We start from the raw sequence: 20,944 nt of genomic DNA, 5'->3' as shown, positions 1-20,944 counted from the left end.
GCATCGAGTGCCGGTGACAGTGCCATAATATTTTTTTAAATTATAACAACCTTGAGCAGAATCTTAGTCAATTAAGGTCTTTATTGTTGAATGAGCTGTTTCCCCTCCCTGGTTCAGTAACGCATAACCGCAACAGGACGCCAATTAAACTTTACCGGTGCATGCCGATCCTTTGCGGCGCCGCTTAAGCAGACATTTACAACATAAAATATTCAAAAACGCTGTGCGAAACTCTTTGGAAAACCCGGCATAAATGAGTGGGTTCAGTGCGGAGTTAAAATAACCCAGCCATACAAAGAACGCATAAATTCGGTGATCCAGTTGGCGGCATCCTTCACAAAACGGCTGCAGTGTATAAATGAGAAAGAATCCGAACCAGCAGGCCACAAATGAGCACAAAATAATCAGCAGGACTTTAAAGACCTTGCGTTCCCGGTCCTTAAAACTGGACAGCCGCGAGAGAGCCGCCTGCCCGTTGACCGTGACACGCCGGCGCAGACCGCGCCCGCGCGGTAACTCGTCCAGTCGCAGGCTGCGTGTCCGATCCAATCCGTTGCCGATTATTGGCGGGGCGGTGGCCGAGGCCATGGGGAAATTAGCAATGGGCGACACGTCATCGAATTTAATCTCAATTAAGGCCGTCGACGACGAGAGATGGGTTTCGGTAATCGAAGCACCGCGGAGGACCATTTGTCGTGCCGTGGCCGGCAGCTGCTGTAGGAGTCCACCCACATCGTGTAGTTCATTGGAGCTGGTGGACGGATAGGACGGCGCAACATTATTAGGTCCATTAAGCACGGGACGGACCGGATTGTGTTTTATACTGGAGTAACTGCATGATTTATGCCGATCGAGGATCTGATTTTTACGGCCAGCCACGGAGAAGATGCGAGCATAACAGAACAAGATAATAGCCAATGGAATCCAGAAGGAGCCGCAGGCCGAATAAACACGATAGATTTCATTGGTGACATAATTGCAGCCTCCCCCGGCTGTTGCATCTTCAAAGATGCCCTGGAGAAACAGCGGCGGCATGCAAATGACCACCGAGACTGTCCATGCTAAAGCTAAAGAACAAGATAGCGAAATTAATATAATTTTCGTCATGCTAAGTGTATACATAATACGTTATGTATAATCTATTGGTCACTGGTACCGATCAAATAAATGGCCACTTTCTTCGTCCGCCGCGCCCCATACCACAATGGCCAGCTGATAGCCATAAACCGTTCCCAACTGATAATCAACAAATTCCAAATGCTGGCAGTACAGAGAAACACATCGGCTGAGATAAATATCCAGCAGACCAAGGTGCCGAAATACCATTCACCACCCGTTACTTCCATGACGGCGCTAATTGGCATGACTAAAAAATGTAATGGTATATCATTATCAGCAGCATTTTTTTTGTCCCAGAAGACGGTCTGCCCTGTCGTGTCTCCGTTACACACGCGGGATGTTATTGTAAACGCATTCGATTTTACCGGTTGTACTGACGCATTCAACCAGAAGCGGAAGTATTTGTTATTTCACAATCATATTGGTAAAATGAGTAAATATTGCGCATGTGGGAATGGTTAAGGTGTCCGTTTTCGATCGACATCTTTGCGTCTGTTTGACAGCAAATGCTGCGTTGTTGGCTTTATAATAACGAGACGGACACAGAATGCATAATTTATTCGCAGTTTTGAATTCCGTTAAAAAAATATTTTGCGCGATAACGTATGTGTCCGCCTACTGTTTTCAAGCTGAATGTTTCTTTAATTTGATGGGAAATTAAATAAATAAGTTTAATGTATATAAATATATAAACAATTCATTGCATGCACATTGATTAAAGTTTTGTGTAATATTAACCGTGCTTGTGTATGAAAGCTGACAGCTGTTAACCTTTAAAATACTACGTATATGTATACACATTTTCTGAAGATTAACCGCTGCATTAATTACGTATTTCATATTTTTTTAGCTTGATTTGTCTTTTTAAATGTTAATCAAGCTGTAGAAAGTCAGAAATCCATACAACAGAGTTGCTGTCGCGCGTCTGCTGGGAAGTAGGAACGTGAATATGTGTACAACTACGTATTTCTTTGTAGCCTGAAGACATTTGTTCACGCATGTTAGCAGAAACGCAGCTAAATTGGAGGCCTCGTTGGTTGGCATTAAAATCCTTTTAGAATCCGTGAGATTAAGGGCTTGTTCCGACCCAATGATTTTTAACTGACTTATAATGCATACCATTTCACACCGTATTTGCTTTGCATTACAAGATTATTTTGAGCCGTACATGGTATTGTGCGCTAAGCAATCTCTTTCTGCGCCTTCGTAATTAAGTGTGCCTTTTTCTGTGTCATGCAGCTTTTGGATATGTTTTCAATATATAGATATTATGATCATGTACATATAATTATCTCTGCGTTTTTTATTAGGCAACAAATTCAAAAGCTGTATCTGGCTAATGCCTTATGCTAATTTGTATGCATAAAAAATATGTGCGCGTATGTAGCACAGCACAATCATTTCCCAAACAAAACATAAATTTGAACCGATCACCTGGGCGTTGACGTCAGTTATTAGCTGTGTCAAAAGAGATATCTACAGGCTAAATTGAATCTTTTGTAGTGCCCAGCATAAAAATGAGTTACCGAAAGGTGACGGTTTACGGCGAGAAGTTTATGAATATTCTCACGTCAGCAAAATAATTCACACCGGAAAACATATTGCAGGAATAGTCTTTATAAACCAGGAATAATGGCTTACCGAAATTAGCGACAAGTAAATCTGCCACGGCCAAAGACACGATGAAGCAGTTGGTGACTGTGCGCAATTTGCGGTTAAGAGCCACGGAAAGTATCACAAGCACCTACACCGGAAATCATGTAAAATTCACAATTTAATCAGCTACAAATCTATGCAATCCCAATGTACGCAAATCCTACTCGTAGATGTATTCATTAAAGTTCGGGGATTGTGTTGTGCTTCTGCTGGGAGATGCGGCGTATGCTCGCCGTGTAGAGTTTCTCCCGGATGAACACTGGATACTGTGTTACGCAACTTCGTACTGAATTCGCCATGCAGCTGGCGAGCAAATGACCTGCCCCGAGTGAGCATCCTAATAAATGCTGGGCATCTTATAATTATAGCAACAAAGATATTCCGCATAAGAGTGACAAGACATTAAACTATTTATCACACTAATAATAATCATACCAAAAGCTCGCCTGCCTGTTAAAGATAACAAGAGTGATCTTAATTAGTGCTTCAGAAATTAAGTTTTATTCTGTCATAATCTACTGTCTTGCTTTTGTAGTTCTGCGAGTTATTATTGCTTAATAAATGGGGATGTGTGCTGCAGTGTGCATTTGCACTGCAATGAAATCTGCCTAATCAGTTGTATTATGACAGTAGTCACAGTACATATCTCAAACACTAAACACTGACCACTATAGTACAAATTAAAATAAGGCAAATTTGAATTTCATTTAGGTAGTGAAGCGTAATGCATGAAACTTCAAAACGCTGTTGTGGTTTTTGAATAATCTGTAGAAATTTTTTAAATAATTATAGTCTCACAAACATAGCATGTTAATGCAGTTCTAACACAAGCAGATACCCCTTCTAACCATACGCGGTTATATGTAAACTGAAACAATTTCTCGGGAATGTGGTTTTAAAATTCTGATGCGTTATCACAGCTTAATATTTCTAATGCGCAGGATTATTAATTACATGTGCGGACCTCTCTACATCAGTTACAGATACCGTAGGTGCATGCATGCAGCGCATGCAAATGGTAACCATAATGTCAAAAGGTTAATATTTCCGGTTATTAATTATTATGAAGCTAAAGATGCACACAACTCCTTACCAAAAATATCAACTATCAACTACCCTAGCACATATCATCAGACTTTCGGATTTACAGTACTTTATGGTTGATAGCGTCTGTGACATTTTACGAGCCTGAAAACAATCTTACATTTCCAACCACGCCAACAATTGTCATTAATCCCAGGAAGATGAGCAGAAACGTGGCACCCAGTGTCCCCAGCTTGTATTCCGGGTTAACCTTTTCGGTCCCATTGTTAGAAAAGTTTCCATCAAAAAGCAGTTTGTCATGATCGGCAATATTCACTGCACCAATAATATTGGTAACCATCGTATGCTAAAACACATCCGCCAACAAATAAAGAAGTGTAGTCTGCATCAGGGATGCCGGCAGCGTATCTGGACATACGTGTGACAGCGGCTCACATCATGCAAATCAATTAATATCATTAAATCCATCCCGACAAGGACAAGAAAAGCATACATGGTGCACTGAAGATTTCCTGACTGCCACTGAACTTGCCATTTTTTATACAATGCTCTGCAGGCAGGATGTGCATGTATAGATATAAAAACTGTTACCGTTCCAAAAAGGTTTACAAAAAGGAAAATTAATCATCGCCAGGATCCAACGGATAATCGTGTTACGCACTGGCAGCACAACCGGTCAGTGGCAGTTTAGTTTTGTGGGTATGGGTATGTGTGACTAAAGAGGACAGTAATTATTCCGTGGCTGGCCGCTTTGCCGGCGCACGCAATCCACACATACACAGCTTCCGCCTAATCTTTGATGGTTGCGCCGACTGCCATACTGTATCGCGGGATAAAAAATCCTACCGTGATGATCATGATCCTGACTTTCAGCGTCCATTGTTAGCCGATGAAAAAAATCCATAGTATTAATGTCGGGGATTTGCGCGGGAGACGACGGGCATTATACGCGATGTGATTAACAAGCATGTTTATCATCACGTACAGGCCATGTCGTATTCCATGCTAAATAAGCCGCTTCCTTTATATAATTGGTAATCTAATTTACTCTGGTCGGCCTCCTCTTGCGGTCGGCGTCTTTTTCGGCTAAAATAGCACTGCAATTGCATCGAATTGAAATGTGAGATAATTAATAAAAACCTCCGGAGCCGAAATCTTATACTCCTTCTCTTTGTCAACCCGCTCCGACTCGATTTCCGTCCTGTTGTATGCCCGTTAGTGCCGGCTACTGTGTACAGTGTCACGCTCCACAACAAGTCAACATCGCGATGTGCGTATAAGTATTGTACGTACTCCTGAACGCCGTCGCCGCTGAAAATAATGATACCGGGTGATACGTATCTCGGTATCAGCACAGCGCGGCATTATTAAACTGTGCTCCGCGCGGCAAAGCTTTCGGAAGGGATTTGCTTCCTAATCAGCTAAACCGTCCTTGGCGAGTAAATGTGTCCGGTTTGATCCATATGTGCTACCGCCCACCCGTCCCGGCATCCTGTGCTGCCTTTTGGGACAGTGTATTTCTTTCCAGATTGTGAATTATGCAGTAGAAAGTGTCGTTGGACTCTTCACGTCGTCCATAGTGATATCATAACAAAACTGCACTCCCAAATTAAACGCTGGGCTGTGTCACCACATGTTGTGAAGTTTCATTTTCCGATGCGTCAATGTTTGTCGCACCAAAGTGACCCCACATCCGCGTGCATGTAAATATCTATATCATGCCTACATAATAATATTTGGTATCTTTGTTTGTTAAAATATGCTAATTGCAGGTAGTCGTACAGTAAATAGTTGCGACGATGTGCGCGGAGGCCGTATGTAATTGTATGTAAACCTGGATCATTGGTCAAACTATCCGTTCCGTTCCCGTGCCTCCGGGTTATTATTCAAAGGCTACACTGCCAAAAAGTGTTCAACAAACTTAATGTAACGTCTATAGACATATACAAGGAATGGTCTCGCTGCCTCCCGCATATAAGAATACATTCATATATTAGTCATATAAATATAAAAATATATTCGTTTGGATTATTCCGCAAAAAATCTGGGTATAAATACAGCTAGTGATATAAATTATGGACTACTGCGCCTGCAGGGCACAAGGAGAGTCTATACCGTGCACTAAATATTGGAATTACAAAGTTTATCGGTCTAGTCAGCCAGCTTAAAGAAGAAATTAACGCTGAAGAATTAGTTTTCGTATTTTGCGATAGTATAACATTTGTTTTTTAATTACCCTAAATAAATTAATACTGTGGTGCCAAGTGAATTCCGAACTATCCCGAAGTACACGTACTTTGATGGGCTGCCCCTGCTCAAAAGCTTACTTGTATCATTTGAATGAAAGGAAGTATATTTAAATTATTGTATCATTGTATTCGATAATAATCTAACAGTAAGTAATACTACTGTGCTCTTGCGTAAAACAAAATTTGGTAAAATTAATATTGTATAAGTATTATTCGGCAGCGACGTCGTTACTTCAGAACGGCTGCTGACCTCCAAATTACGCCATAGACGCTCTATATTTTTATTGCTGTTTATTGAACGTACATTAAGAAATATCACACCATTTAATTTCGAAGCGAACAGATTCGTAGTTGCTGCGCCTTTGAATTGTTTGTGATAGAAATAAAGATACTTTTCAAGTGCGTATAGATAATGGTCGATTGTCAATATTTTGCTGTCTGTTTTTAATTTATCACGCTATATTATGCAGGAGTTAGGCACTCAGAGAAACAACATGCGATACCATTAAGGTATCAAACTCACTATCGTCGACATGCAAAGCGCTTCGAGGGTCCGATGGGAATAAGTTTAATGTCTCCATACCGGTACGATCGCACTCAAAACATCCGCAAATATGTTACTACAAAATATAACAGATTGCGGCTGATCGTGACAGCCAAAACAATAATGGCAAAAGCAGCTACATGGTACTTACAGAAAACTGAAAAACATCATGATCACTATCCAAAAATACGTTGAGTGCGTAGATACACTAGTTTTATTACGGTAATTACTTACGCCCAATAAAAAAAAATATCCTAAAGGGAAATTTTCGGTGCTGTGCAACTAAGTATATCTGAATGCGTGTGCAAACTTGTTCTGTTAAAACGAAATTTGGAGATTAAGTTAAATTATTATATATGCGGATTCGTACAATTTACTGTATGTGTAAACAGTGTAGACGATATATGTAGATTGTGCTGTTCGAATGTAGAATTACTGCACCATATACTCGTATAACAACAATATGGAGAAATTTCTTTTGAACCTGTGGCTACTTTTAATCTTATGCACAGGGTGTTTCGTGCCTAGTGAAGCCCCTGCGCAGTGCATATTTGTCAGTAAATCCTTCAAAGGATCATGCAATGGGGATAAAGTCTGCTCGGATGCTTGCCGGAAAGAAATTAGTCAAGCCAAAGGGACCTGCTCCACCGGCAGATGCAACTGTGATATGTGCGAGCTTCTTATTCAACAGATTCGAGCCAAAGGTCAATTTTCCAACTGACCCTAATTTTATATACTAGTTAGTGGAGCTGGAAGGTTGAACACAACCGATATTGACATGGTACGTTGTTACTGTGGTTCAAAGAAAGTTTTAGAAATTACCGTTCGATTTCCAGTCAAGGCAAATACGGAGTTGCGGACTATCTATGCTTATGCGGTTATGAAATAGGACTGCACAGCCAAAATGGATTACTGTAAACTCTAAAAACTTTAGAAAAATTATACCCACTTTACTCGGGCCAAATCATTTCCTTTTGTGGTTTTCGCTGATCACTTGCTGTTCGCTTCACGCGTCGTATCGTTGTACGTACGAGCTCGAGTAACAAAGACCACGTGGAATAATTTTGCGCTGGTGCTTTTTTATCAGTTTAATTGTTTCGTTAATTAATTGCGGTGTGGCCGGGGCCGGAATTGTGCAATAAAGCGCAGCTACAAAACAGTCCGATGCTGTTACCTATCATCCATACTACGTGGTATACTACCATCCGTACAATATAGAACCTCGAATTTTGAATCCAAACGTGTATTGCTGTAGTCAACATCATTTCAAAATGTTCCGGAAAAGCAAATAGTGTTGTAATCAAGGTACAGTAAATTTGGTACAGATTCGGTATAGAGTCGAAATCCAGAGTCGAAGTCTAGTAGTAATGGTACCGTAGATAAGTACAGTAGGTACTATTTACATCTATAGTAAACGCATGGTAAAATGATGCGTAGCTGTTGAAACAAGTTGGCGGCCAACCGCTTCCGGTTGAATAATTGCTTGTTCCCGGTGTTCCCATTCTGGACTGTGCAACCGCATCGTATCTGCGACATTTATCATATAAGATTGATTCGATCAAAATGTCAGAATGTGATTGTCGGCGCACCATTGAGCACAACCATCTACAATGCAATTATGTACTCGTATTCTCCTATCGAAAGGCATTTTTTTACAATAAGTTAAAGTACTGTACTTTAATGTGCGTCCCAGATACCAGAGTAACAGACTCCACGGGGCACGGCCACACGAGACGAGTTAACCAGAATTACTTACGTCTTACCACCTACGGTACTCTGTATTTGCTTTTCCATATCTACTATTTGATTTTCCAGTCTTTTTTTACAGTCACTTCAGCTTTCCAGCGTCAAGAAATATTTACTAAATATATTGTTTCTTTGATGATATTTTTGGAGATTGGAATTCTGTATTATTGTTGATTGTCATCCCGTTTGTAGCAAGGCAGGGACTTGGAGTAACGCTGCAAGATGAATTAATCGGAACATTAATCACCGTATTTACGATTAATATTTATCCTTAACTCCTGTGTAAACAGTAAACTGCTTCACTACGTGACTACAGTGCTTTTTCTACGAAACACTGAAGTTGGTCTTCGATTCCAACATTAAGTGTTATGTAAGTCAGCCGATCACTACGCAGTCTTCACTATTGGAAAATGGATGATTCCAAACCATCCTTTATATATCCCAGTCACTCCGACGTAAAACACACCATGAACGGACAGTTTGAGCGTGGCGAATCCGATTCCAGTGAAACGGAAAGCGAGGACGAGATGGAATCTGCCAACGAGGGGGAGAGTCCCGTTGTGGCGTATGCGCACCCATCGTTACATCGTCCACATCTACGCAGTCCCTCATCGGAGGAAAGCTCTTCCGTGCATTCTAAACCTCCATCCCTGGCGTCGCACTCGCGTCTCTCCACTCCCATCGAATCCTACTCCGAACAACACGAACGCCGTTCCTCGTCGCGCTCCGTTAAGCGAAAGAAGTTCGCCGATGAGATCGTGGAAGCCAGTCTGCGACCAGCCTATTATCGGCATCGCTCGGGCGAGCATCATCGCAGCAGTCCATCGAAATTGCACCCGGGAATGTCGCCTGCGTCGTCGTATTCCAGTTCGATGGAGAGTCCTCGCCCCGCTCACAGTCGTCTTCCCCATGCTCCGTCAGCGCCGTCCCTTAATCCGCGGGGCAATGATCTCGTCAAAGTGGAAAAGCTGCTGAAACGGAAATCCGAACTGGGGAAGGGCGAGAAGAGGAAAGACGGGACGAAGAAACAGCGAACGGACTCGTCGGGGTTCTTCTATGGTGGAGAATTTCAAATGGCTGAGGAAGCTCCAGAGCGTCATTTCTGGAGCGGTAATGCACGATTTGGCGCTGAAGATCTTCGCGTTAAAGGTATTGAAAATTAATTAAGCAGTCAATCTTACCAGACGCTGTTCTTACTGCTACTTAATTGTTTACGGACAAAATGTACGCTTCACACTGTGCACGCGATTTTTTAAAATAGTTTTTATTTTTTTCATGAATTCACTTGTTTTATTTCTCGTATGCGTTTTCTAAAATTTCTCGTCTTTTTTGCTGTACTGAAATTTAACAGCGATTACGGTTTTCTTGATTATGGGCTGGAATTTGAGAACTTGATAGGTATTAGGTGCAGTGCCACTGAACATTTAATTACAGGAAAATCGTTTTGGAAGTTGTTTTTGCTGTATGAAAATTAAACCCCCAAAAAATAAATGTAGAAAAAAATAAATGTCGTTTTTATGTATTTTATTATTTTGTTATCAGGGAAGGATACTAAATCAGTCTCGAAGCACAGCAGTTCGAAAAAGCCTCGTGTGGATGACGAATCTCGGCGACAGTGGACTGCCATGGACGACTTGAAGCTGATAACTGCGTTGCAGCAACTGTGTGACTTTCAGCTAGTGGCCAAGTATGTTTCTTTCAGCATCAAACTGGACGCCGCTGCGCTGGAACATTACTGGACACAGCTGTTAGACGATCCACGGGTGTGTCGCTTGTCCATAGATGGACTGGATAAAATCCCCTTGGACACCATTCAGCGTATACGGAAAATGAAGTTCCTGACGACGGCCGAAGAGGAGGCCATCAGGAGCGTTACACCAGGCCATGCTAACCTCGAGACATTCGAGAAACTGATACGATCTCACGCTCATATTTTCTTCCCGGGGCGAACGCCTGAAGATTGCCTGGTCACGTGGAAATATTTGTCACAGAGAATCAAGACCGAGTTCGGTGCTGCACCTCCGCTAACAAATCCTGAATTACCAGAGGATCTGGAAGCGGCCCGGCTGCGGAATCGCATCCGAGACGTGCAGACCCGGGCCAGCTGTTTCGGAAAGGAACTTATCAGCCTAACAAATCACTTAAACTATCGATCCAAGCATATTGCTTGCGAAGTGGCCTATCTGAAGGCACTGGGTGAACGAGTGGGCAGTGGCACGCTGCCCGATCAGACACGACCAAAATTTCAACGGGACTTGAAAAGCGCCCTGGCCTGCCTGAGCGGCGTTTGTGTGGATTACGCTATCACGACGGACGAGGTGACGTTTGGATATTCCGATGAGAATGTCACGGTGGATGTTGATCTCAGTCTGGAGGGGAATATCGTTAATCTCCAGCCGCTGCAGGGCACGATCTTTCTGGACGTAGAAGGTAATTTCCACATCGAGAATCAGGGCGCCTTTGAAATCGCCGTCAATGGAATGACATTATTGGCTAATGAGGACGCTGAACTGCGAGACGATTCAACCCTGGAAGTAGGCACGCTGACCTTTCAGTTCTATACCAATCCCGGGGCCATTCGGAAACACGTTGAACGAGCGGTCATGGAGTATACAAATCGTGTCCGGGGTGTACGCAATCATCAGAATACGGCGCCGCAGAATGTGCCGCCTGAAGCGGAAAGCGAGTCGGATGTGGACGACGAAAACGGGATGGAGCAAAATGGGCTGGATAGCAGTCAGTCGGGCAACGATTCCCAGACGGATTCGGACGAAGACGATGATGAACCTGGCCGCTTGACTATGAATATTAACGGTGCAATGAATGCCGTTCACTATGACTGAAGCCTGAATAGATTAATTGTTGATCGCATGGTTGAGACTGGTGTTTTCTGATTTGCATTTTTTGGTTTGCGTTTGTAAACTACTTTCTTAATCTGTTCGAAAATGCAGGTGGCATGTGAATGTTCGGTATCTAGTAATCTACTAGCTGCTGTTATTAATTGTAGAATGTTTAATTATTAAACGTACCTTTCTATTAAATCATGGGTTTGCATGCGAGGTTGCTGTTTTTGACTGCCTTTAAAGTTTAAACTGTTGCACCCGGGACTCTTTTTCGTTGTTTGCAGGTACGAGAGACTACCGCACAAAATTTAAAAACTGAATAATAATTATGATGGCCCAGCTGGCTGCGGAAGCGCACTGTACTACATTGTACTGTACTTACTTACTGTGTTACAAAAGTTCATGTTCTCGGTGCTGAAGTTAAAAGATAGGTTTAAACATCTGCTATTAAGTTTTTGACAAACAACACGACATTAAGTCGAAAATTTTTGGGCCTGGCAAAGAGTGTTTTCCTTTTAAGGAGCTTGATTAAATTATTAGAAAAATTTGCAACTTCTCGTGCCCTTTGGTTACGAGCGCGGTTTTAATAATAACATTAAAAAGAGTCAAAACTTTTGGAAATAGTGTGATCATAAAAAAATATTCAGACATATGGCCCCCCAATTCTGCGTAGCTGATGATCGCCCCAGTCTATGGCTGGGTGCCCACGAGACGTCTCTAAATCTGGTTCTGGCGAGTACGCAGTGAATTAGCGATTTCGAGGTGCGAAGAGAACTAGCGGTTACGCATTGGATTAGCGATTTCGCGATACGAAATGAACTAGCGACTACGCGCAGTGACCTAGGAGATCATGTTTCGAATTCGATATCAGATATTGCTGTGAAAATTCTGCCTTAAAAGCGAAATCGCTGGCAGAGGCCCTAACAAGGCCATAAAAAATCAAAGAAAGGGGATGTTCGGGAAGGGTAGAACTAGTAACTAAATACCATGAACTAAGATATCGGCAAGTTATCACGGTATAGGACTATAGATAGGTACGGTGTTGGCTGGCGGCCACCAGGTTTCTATAATTAGAAGTTCGCTTTGTATGTATTCCCGTCATTATGCGAATACGTTTCTACTTGCCTTGTGGTTTCCGTTAGTCTGAAATAGTAAAGCACCGAAACTAAACGTGACTGCAAACCAGTCAAACTGAGTTTTGTACTTTCTACATGAAATTCCTCTTATTTGATCTGTGGTGTGTCTACGTACTTCCAATTTTGTCCGAATGTTCTTTGTGTTTCACAGCAAAAAGTAACGAATTCTATTTCTCGATGGTCAAATTGTCCAGTATAACTTTTTTATTCACTGTAAAACTGCTGTAACATTCCGTGATTTTCGACACTTAATATCACTACTACAACAATCCCAATTCGAACAAACACATGAACAACCGGACTATCACCAAAAACTTCTCGGCACCTGGAGTTCATCACAGTCTGGTAATCTCAGTTAGCACAACGGATATTTTTTTAAGTATCGTAATAAGCTAGCATCAATCCCATTGCTAACAACTGATACTGATCACCAACTGTAAGTGTAACTAAAGGGATACTTAGTTGTGACCAGAATAAATTACTCGACGCTCAAGGCCTCTGGAACGTACATATTCCTGAGAAAACGTTTGACCTTTGGACCGAAATACGAACAATGCTTCTGCCGTGGCGACTTAGTAAATAAACGTAAGGTTTCTTATATTTCTTCCATAGAATGTAAACTTCTCCCGAGATCTGCTGCTTCCATTGTGATCTTCTTTACCACCCACTCCATAGCCTGCCGGCCTTTGCTGGCATTGGCGGCTATTGTATTGGACATAGCCTCTTCCAGCTTGCCCACCAAAGGTAATCCATTAATACTGATTTGTGCTTCCTGGGTCAGTAATGTCTTGGAGGGATCCGAGGGGTGGGGCGTATACTCCAGCCGCTCCACAACTGAGATAAATTTACCCAGAGAAACATTCTGAGATTCTAAAACCATGCTTTGTGCTGCGGGATGGACCACAGATTTCTCCGTGGAATAACAATAGTCGGAGATGTTGATGATGGACTTCACCCATTTTGGGAAGGCCCATTTCGTTGTAAAAACGCGATGTGTAGTGAGGGCACCATCCGGTGCGACTTCACGGTCGATAACATCGATCGCTACAATGTTCTGACTGTTGGGATTAGGGTACTTCCGCCAGGCGGCCTGGGTTATGGTGCTCCATGGGTGATCGAACACGTGCTGCGACTGCCAGATCTTCATATTGATTTGCCGGATATAACTAACTCGGCCTGGCTCTGACGGAATCGCCTAACAATAAGAATGAAAAAAGTTCAAGTCAGTGACGCGAATCATATTGGCAATTAACTGAAGATCATAAGCGGACACATATTACTAAATGATAACAACTATTACATTATTTATGATATACAAACTTTTATCATTACATTATACGAACACATAAATGTAATATACCAATATAGAGCTTAAATGCTCGAAGTCCACAATGTATTCAAGCTTCTGCACATGCGAGAATATGACTCGTACTACTGCATAAAAACTAAAAATAGTACTGTACTTACTACAAATACGAGTATACAATCACATAAATATAGATATATTGCAAAAATATCAGCTGAATACCACAGAAATTTCTATCCGGAAGCACATTAAATTTCATGAAATTAAAGCACTCGTCATATAAAGCAAATGATTCGAGCAGCAGTTGATGGTAAGTCCATATATTAAAAGGTAAAACCCATTTTTATTTAACACCCACCTGTGGTATGCTGGGTGGTATTAAATTTCCCTCCGGTACACAGGGAAGAAACCAATCAGTAATAAAACCTTAAAGGCTCAATCTCCAAGTCCTCCAGTCCTTCTGACAGATAATATCGGGCAGTCGGTCGTGAGCCTAAAAGATTGATTTCTGATGCCGCGCGGACCATGGTAAGAAACTTTGTTCATGGTGAATCAGGGATCACAAATTGCAAATATTTATATAACTCGTACTGATTAGTGACCACTGACCACATAACAAAATCTTACAAGTACTTAACTTTGCCGCTTCTATACGATAATTATAAGTTAGGTACAGTATTCTTTTGATACAAAAATTCTGTGTTCATTTAAAGCATTTTATACAGTATATTTATCGAAATTATGCTGAAATTTAAAATACGAGTACACTTCATTACGATAAAATATGACAAAATAATTACTGTACAGCACGCTTCACACCGAAACTCAAAAGATCTACTGCATGGCAAGTTAAGCACATTAACCATACTTGAACTATTACCGACAGACGACAGCGATTCAGCTTACAAGTTAAAACAATCTTAAAACAAGATGAGGTTGCTAGTTGCTACCGAAACCGCCGGCGGTATTGGTACTCATAAAGCCAATGCTCGAAACTTACTCATAAAGCCAATGCTCGAAAATTTAATAGTGCTGCCGAATCCACCGAATAATTATATCTTTCTTTACCTACTCGGGTACGATTTGGAAGTTCGCACCGAAAATTAGCTAAAAACATGAATATTAAGGCAATAATTCGGAATGTTTGCGGGCCATCAAATTAATATCGTTTCCCAAGAATCTAATACACATTGCACAGTTACATATCAATAAACTGCACAGAACCCAATGTCATTACACTGTCACACAGCTTTGAATTGCGTCATCTGCATCAGGCATGGGGCTATAGTAAATAGTACTGTAAGAACTATATTGAACTAGTAACTGCAAATGAGAATTTTGAGTGCATGTAAGTTGAAGTAAATTGCAAGTCCATTACACTGTGATTCCATTATCAAACCAGGTCTTTTAGAAGAAAATAATATTACAACATTGACAACAATTTTTAGTTATTGCACTATCGGGCCCAGATAACGCAAAGAATTATCGTACATTCGTACTTCGAGTTTCGGAAGCAACTGTCGAAATCTAGGATACGGAAAACATACCGATATGACAAACTTTGAAAACGTAGAAGACTCAAGACGCTTTACGTACCTTCAGGATAATCACGCTTCCTTCCTCGCTATCGCCTAGCCAGCGGCTGCCGAATAATTTCCCGAAACGCCCAGTTATCCAGATTCCCGCTATTCCCGTTGATACACCCACGGTTATTCAGGATTAAACTAAAGTACTGTACTCTTAAAGACTAGGTTGTCTAAATACGAAGGGAAGGAAGGAAGTATGGAAAACTATAGCGCCAGATAAAAAACGGTGGAAATGGCTGCAGCCGCTAAGCAATAGGAGTTTTACTTTTGCTGAACTAACTTGTAAATTCTAAACTCAAAACTTGCCAAGCGTTCTAGAAGCGTGAGCAGTCTTTCACCGTTCGCGCTATTCTAGTCTGTAGGTCTATGTCAGCTGTAAAATGCGAGCGTACGCAAGTTCGGCTGCTGGCCAGTCTGGCACGAGTCAGCTGAGTGAGCCAACGAATCATGCGTCTGGAGCCACATGCGTCAGCGTACGCGACGAGGGTTTTATAGGGTTGTAGCACGGTCCCTCTAAGTATATTGTCGATGCACAAACTGTGTTAGGCGCCGGCCCAAGGCCCGAAACTGCTCTGTTTGAGTGTCCCTGTACCCCTTGCCGAGCGTAAAACGCTTGCAAAGCGAAAAAAACCGAAACCACAACTTTGCTGTGTGCAGGGGTTCTCTGTACCTCTCTTGAGCTGCCGATCTCAGAACCCAGCAAATTGGGATTCCGAATATTAACAGAATTAGAAGAATAATTGTTTAAATGATTCTATTAAAAGTAATAATAATTTTTAGTATTATTTCTCGTGCTCTGGACTTGAAAAGTATTTAACTTACGTTGTAATTTAATTTTTTCGCTAATTAGACCATAGCTGACTGCAAAAGTTATCTTTCCCATGCAGTGCGATTGGAGCTGAACGATCTGACATGCCAAATGCGTAGTTTCAAATTTGGCGATCTTCTCGTGAAAGTTCATTTTGTTCATATTTGATTGTTATTTCTTTCGAAACTGATAATTTTGACTGATAATTTAATTTGCTCCTTCTTATTTCCTTCTGAAAGCTACAGATTAAGGAGAAACCAAGTGATCAGCGTACGGCAGGTTATCTGCATGGGGTGGGACAATACGTAAATGGGTGTGTCCACCAATGGCAGTCTTTAGCAATGCGGATTGGCTAGAGCATGTATCAAGGCGGATTGGCTGTACTGAGCTACGGAGATAGCTAATAGAGTAATCCTAGCGTAACTTTCACACTTCCTGTAAGTCACACGCACTCGGACCCTGTAAGTCGCACGCTCCGCCCCTCTGTTAAAGATACGTTTGCGTAGGGCGTGAGATTACGTCATCATACTACCCGCCTGGCGTAGCTGGGTTTTGGGGCCGCTTTCGATTTTAGCACAGGTCGTACAAGGCTTGTACTTTCTGTGGTTGTAGTTTCTGAACGGCGCAACAAACGCTCAGTAATGTCCGTCACGTGTGGTAAAACAGCGACATTCGAGAAATAAGACAGTCGAGTAAATGCCAAAAAAACGAAGACATACGTGGGAATTTTAACGTGCCAAAAGCACGGCAACAAAGCCGGTTCTTTGTTTCGCTTTTCGAACTTCCGGTGAATGTTTTTTCAGATATTTATTTACACTGCAGCTCACGCTGGAACAGTGGAACATCAGAATTACACGCATCGCTTGAGTACTAGTAGTTAATTACGTTTCTGATAATGAATAATAATGATTATTAGTGAGGCCATTCGGTAAAAATTAAAATATAGAAATATTAGATAGATGTGTAGGTGCGAGTCCATGCGAAGCATGCCTTTGCGCCTATATAATTAAATGCCGATCACTGGCGATCAGTTAAATAAACTACTCAAGACATGAGTTGAAAGTTTGTGACATTCCAGGCGCTCAATTTCCGGTTCTTAAGCCGACACGGCGTGGTTGGAGCGGCACTATATGGTTACAGCCATTATTGCCTGAGCAGTGGAACACGTGAGAACCAACAATAAGCCACAACTACAAGCAATTTTGACAGCTCGAAATATTAAGTAGGCTCTTTTTCAGTTGTAGCTTATTACACTATACCATTCACGCTTATTACACTATACCATTCACGGTAGCCGGTAGATTCTGTCAATGGCGCCGTCAAGTACTTCCCGTGCAAGTCTCGAAGACCTTTGCATCCAAAGTACTTTACGTTGGCAAGTGAACTGCAATGCCGGTATCGGTTGGCAGTTCCAAAGGTCGCGATCTGAATGAATCTAAATTTAAGTCACTGAGCGCATTAGCTCCATAGTCCGTACTTTTGCTGCACGCGCACTTGTGTAAAAGAAACTTTTGCTCTTCAGCACATGCCACCGTAGGCAAGAAATGGCTGGTGGCTGCTCGCCAAGTTGGCATTAAGCGCAGATCTGCAATTAGCTGATGTGAACATAGCCGCAGGAATGCGAAGTCCGACCATGATAGGTTCATGAACTTAATGCCTAATCAGCAGTCTACTTCAATACTGTCTTCTGTGTCTTAATTATAGCAACTCTCTTCTATGATTTTTAACTTCAAAATTATGGCAACTGGCTTTTGCTCCGTTATGCGAAGTCCGCTATACGAAGCCTACCTGCGCAGATTAGCGCACACTTTCCACTCGAAAACCCTAAGAAATCGTTTCCTGCAAAAAAACGTTTAGCCCAAATTTCTGCAATACAATACACTGCAGCATTTTATTAAAGCGCAGATCTGCAATTAGCTGATGTGAACATAGCCGCAGGAATGCGAAGTCCGACCATGATAGGTTCATGAACTTAATGCCTAATCAGCAGTCTACTTCAATACTGTCTTCTGTGTCTTAATTATAGCAACTCTCTTCTATGATTTTTAACTTCAAAATTATGGCAACTGGCTTTTGCTCCGTTATGCGAAGTCCGCTATACGAAGCCTACCTGCGCAGATTAGCGCACACTTTCCACTCGAAAACCCTAAGAAATCGTTTCCTGCAAAAAAACGTTTAGCCCAAATTTCTGCAATACAATACACTGCAGCATTTTATTAAATTACGCTTAACCCTGCGTCCATTAATTTTTTAGTAGAGAAATGTAAAATAAAAACACCAGATGTAGAAGTATAGTTGAAGCAAGACGAAAATACAACTTTGTAAAAAATTATCTGTACAGCCGGAACAGGCACAAAGATTAATTTTCACACAAATTTCAACAAGTAACAATTCAAAAGCAAACTGCGAATGTAAACCGAGATTTAGATAAGAAGGCACCATTGTCCGTGTTAGTCTGTATTACATCAGCTGTAAACACTTACAGTAACAAGCGAATACCTTTTGTAAGGTCATAACAAGGGATCACCGGTTGCATTCACAAAAAGCCAAGTTTATACGGTACTTGTAATCTAGACATAACTTCCACTTGGCAATGAACTGCTCCAATTGTATCATGCGAACAGCAGCAGGGAGCTTATCGCAGGTTTCAGCTCTCCAACTTCCTTAACTGCACACTTTCTTGGTCGAAACGGAAGTTCCCCGAGTTTCCGTAACTACACGGCAGTTTTTTCCTTTCACTTTAGCCTCAGCCTGAGCTTTAGCTTTAGGCTTGGTGTTGCCACATGATTTCGCACTGGCGGATCCCTGCGCACGCGCATGCTTTCCTATCATGGGAAAGAAAGGTTTAAATTAACTCGCCATGTTTGACCATCAAAACGACGACGTTAGTCTGTCTTGGACAGACCAAAATAAATCGGTAACGTCAGTCCGCACCTGTAGCTTGAGCATGCGCCCGTGCGTGAGCGAACTGATGAGCCATGTGGTGAGCCGTGTGCGGATTACCGCCGAACATGCTGTCAAAGTTGGGAACATGAAAGTCCATGTCCATGTGCGGAAAGGCACTGCCACCGCCGCCGAACATACTGGGACCTCCCATCTTGTTGTGGCCAAATGCGTTGCCGAAATGATTTTTCAGATGGTCACTCGGATTTGGTGACTCATCACTGTCTTCCCACAGATCATCGAAGGAGAAAGATTCGAAGCCAGGCCCGCCAAAATTAAACCTACCATAAAATCCCGTAGCGTGAAAAAAATTAACAGTACTACTTGCTATCTTATACGTAGAAACGACAAAGAGAAAAATGGACACACACCTGTTGTTTTTTGGAGCCTTCTGACCACCTCGGAAGTTATTTCTGTGGAGATCAAATTGGCGGAAGAATTCTTTAGTATCAAAATTGAAATTGTTAGGACCAGAACTGGAAGAATGGAATGTGAAGGTGTGGCTGCCCTGTCCGTGTCCCGGACCGAATCCCGTGTGAGCATGGCCGCTGTCCGGTCCAGGCTGCGGATAACTGGACATCATGTCGTACTCTTTACGCTTTTTCGGATCGGACAACGTCTCATAGGCTACAAGCAGAGCAGCATAATTTACACCAGAAAACTGACGCGGGTATTTTCTTATCTGTCCAGATTTAGTATCACTAACTGGTAAATCTTATAAGAAAAACTTTACAGAAAATATTGTTACAACCGGACAAGGTTCGTAAAATTACGATTCTTGCATAAAAAGCCCACTCTTATCTGTATACAGAAAAACACAAACACTCGAACTGCAAGTATTGCAAACTTATAAAGCATACGAGTAGTATGTAAATCATGTCCCAAAACCCGAAAAAATAATTAACAAAAGCGAAAAATGCTAAGAAATATGATAAAGTACAGCATAAGCTAAAAGTCACAAGGCAAAAACGAAAAACTGACGGTAAAGCCGCAAAAGGAAAAACAGACTGCAAATCAGCAAATCAGCAACAAAAGATCAAGATCATAAGCTCATAACGGAAAGATCTCATTCTCATTTAAAAAAATACATATGCTAAACATGTGGATATATCTGCGAATTTCCACTACTACCTGTTCGGCACATAATTTGCAGTTTAATACATGTAAAGTAAGTTACAGTATTTATAAATCTATAAAATCGGAGTTTCGAAAATCAGCTGTGATAAACTTGATGATTTATTAATCCGTCTCACCTTGGGCAACCTGGCGAAACTTCTCTTCGGCATCCTCTTCCTTATTCTTATCTGGATGATACTTCAACGCCAACTTCCGAAAGGCCTTCTTAATATCCTTTTCCGTGGCCGTCTTCTCAACACCAAGGACTTTATAATAGCTGACAGGCTTAGCAGCAGTTTTCTTCTGCGCACTCTCACCCATGCTGACCAGCAGAACAACAACAAAAACAAACTGTGCGATTCGCCAACGGTTCCTGAAACGCTGATCCAAAAGGCGTTCGTCCATTTTTCTAACAGCGAGGTTTATAAAGATAGCAAATACTGCAGTCTTTCATTCAGGTCAACAAATTTGCAGTACAATTCAACTCGCTCTATCCGCGGGGAAATAACCAGTGATGTGCGGACACATCAGCACTTCAAAGGTAATTTTTCCCGTTTAGAAAGCGAATATTAATCACGCATCCTTAACATTTTGTGATGCAGAACTGTAACCGTTCGTCAAATTCGTTTAAGTTTCACTTTATACTAATCAGAGCACAACTACTACTTGTAGTAATAAAATATTCAAAGTAAAAATTTTATAACGTAGGCTTCTTGTCAATTTCAAATGAAATATTCAGAAATAATATGAAAATATGCGGCGGCACAGCTTTCTGTTTTTGAATGGTCGGTTAACAGCATGTGCATTGCAAGATGACGTTTACAGTAGCTATGCGTGACGTCACAGGC

The 20,944-nt window shown here is 41.7% G+C and overlaps 4 protein-coding genes across 4 annotated transcripts; 1 reads left to right on the top strand and 3 right to left on the bottom strand.

Annotated features, from left to right (window-relative positions):
• Nucleotides 1-86: 86 nt before the first annotated feature.
• Nucleotides 87-6,711, bottom strand: LOC129587802 (probable G-protein coupled receptor No18). Its single transcript, XM_055481720.1, has 6 exons — nt 6,592-6,711; nt 5,602-5,712; nt 3,980-5,530; nt 2,761-2,863; nt 1,157-1,366; nt 87-1,067 (listed from the first exon to the last, which is right to left on the bottom strand). Exons 3-6 carry the CDS (start codon nt 4,157-4,159, stop codon nt 145-147), a joined length of 1,416 nt encoding a protein of 471 aa, XP_055337695.1. The 5' UTR covers nt 4,160-5,530; nt 5,602-5,712; nt 6,592-6,711; the 3' UTR covers nt 87-144.
• A 1,500-nt stretch (nt 6,712-8,211) lies between these two features.
• LOC129587717 (uncharacterized) lies at nt 8,212-11,491 on the top strand. The gene is made up of 2 exons (XM_055481582.1): nt 8,212-9,507; nt 9,901-11,491. The coding sequence occupies exons 1-2, from the start codon at nt 8,769-8,771 to the stop codon at nt 11,199-11,201; spliced, it is 2,040 nt and encodes a 679-aa protein (XP_055337557.1). The 5' UTR covers nt 8,212-8,768; the 3' UTR covers nt 11,202-11,491.
• A 1,041-nt stretch (nt 11,492-12,532) lies between these two features.
• On the bottom strand, nt 12,533-15,690 carry LOC129587714 (protein slowmo-like). The gene is made up of 3 exons (XM_055481580.1): nt 15,240-15,690; nt 14,002-14,136; nt 12,533-13,532 (listed from the first exon to the last, which is right to left on the bottom strand). The coding sequence occupies exon 3, from the start codon at nt 13,482-13,484 to the stop codon at nt 12,933-12,935; it is 552 nt and encodes a 183-aa protein (XP_055337555.1). The 5' UTR covers nt 13,485-13,532; nt 14,002-14,136; nt 15,240-15,690; the 3' UTR covers nt 12,533-12,932.
• Nucleotides 15,691-18,233: 2,543 nt separating this feature from the next.
• On the bottom strand, nt 18,234-20,860 carry LOC129587698 (dnaJ homolog subfamily B member 6-B-like). The gene is made up of 4 exons (XM_055481565.1): nt 20,234-20,860; nt 19,352-19,607; nt 18,972-19,261; nt 18,234-18,862 (listed from the first exon to the last, which is right to left on the bottom strand). The coding sequence occupies exons 1-4, from the start codon at nt 20,499-20,501 to the stop codon at nt 18,702-18,704; spliced, it is 975 nt and encodes a 324-aa protein (XP_055337540.1). The 5' UTR covers nt 20,502-20,860; the 3' UTR covers nt 18,234-18,701.
• Between the last annotated feature and the right edge of the window lie 84 nt (nt 20,861-20,944).

The sequence above is a fragment of the Paramacrobiotus metropolitanus genome, unplaced genomic scaffold, assembly GCF_019649055.1.
Source record: "Paramacrobiotus metropolitanus isolate TYO unplaced genomic scaffold, Prichtersi_v1.0 Parri_scaffold0000026, whole genome shotgun sequence".
Classification (NCBI taxonomy): domain Eukaryota; kingdom Metazoa; phylum Tardigrada; class Eutardigrada; order Parachela; family Macrobiotidae; genus Paramacrobiotus; species Paramacrobiotus metropolitanus.
The sequence above is the reverse complement of the archived record's forward strand: the minus strand, read 5'-3'. Positions and strand labels throughout refer to the sequence as shown.

What these genes read in the sequence shown, in the direction of transcription:
- LOC129587802 (XM_055481720.1), bottom strand. Translation starts at nt 4,159, where the DNA reads ATGGTTACCAATATTATTGGTGCAGTGAATATTGCCGATCATGACAAA. An exon ending in TTTACTTGTCGCTAATTTCG is followed by an intron (nt 1,367 to 2,760) that starts GTAAGCCATTAT and finishes TACATTTTTTAG; the next exon opens with TCATGCCAATTAGCGCCGTC. An exon ending in AGTGGCCATTTATTTGATCG is followed by an intron (nt 1,068 to 1,156) that starts GTACCAGTGACC and finishes CTTGTTCTTTAG; the next exon opens with CTTTAGCATGGACAGTCTCG.
- LOC129587717 (XM_055481582.1), top strand. Translation starts at nt 8,769, where the DNA reads ATGGATGATTCCAAACCATCCTTTATATATCCCAGTCACTCCGACGTA. An exon ending in TGAAGATCTTCGCGTTAAAG is followed by an intron (nt 9,508 to 9,900) that starts GTATTGAAAATT and finishes TTTTGTTATCAG; the next exon opens with GGAAGGATACTAAATCAGTC.
- LOC129587714 (XM_055481580.1), bottom strand. Translation starts at nt 13,484, where the DNA reads ATGAAGATCTGGCAGTCGCAGCACGTGTTCGATCACCCATGGAGCACC.
- LOC129587698 (XM_055481565.1), bottom strand. Translation starts at nt 20,501, where the DNA reads ATGGACGAACGCCTTTTGGATCAGCGTTTCAGGAACCGTTGGCGAATC. An exon ending in AAGGCTCCAAAAAACAACAG is followed by an intron (nt 19,262 to 19,351) that starts GTGTGTGTCCAT and finishes ATTTTATGGTAG; the next exon opens with GTTTAATTTTGGCGGGCCTG. An exon ending in GGCGCATGCTCAAGCTACAG is followed by an intron (nt 18,863 to 18,971) that starts GTGCGGACTGAC and finishes TTCCCATGATAG; the next exon opens with GAAAGCATGCGCGTGCGCAG.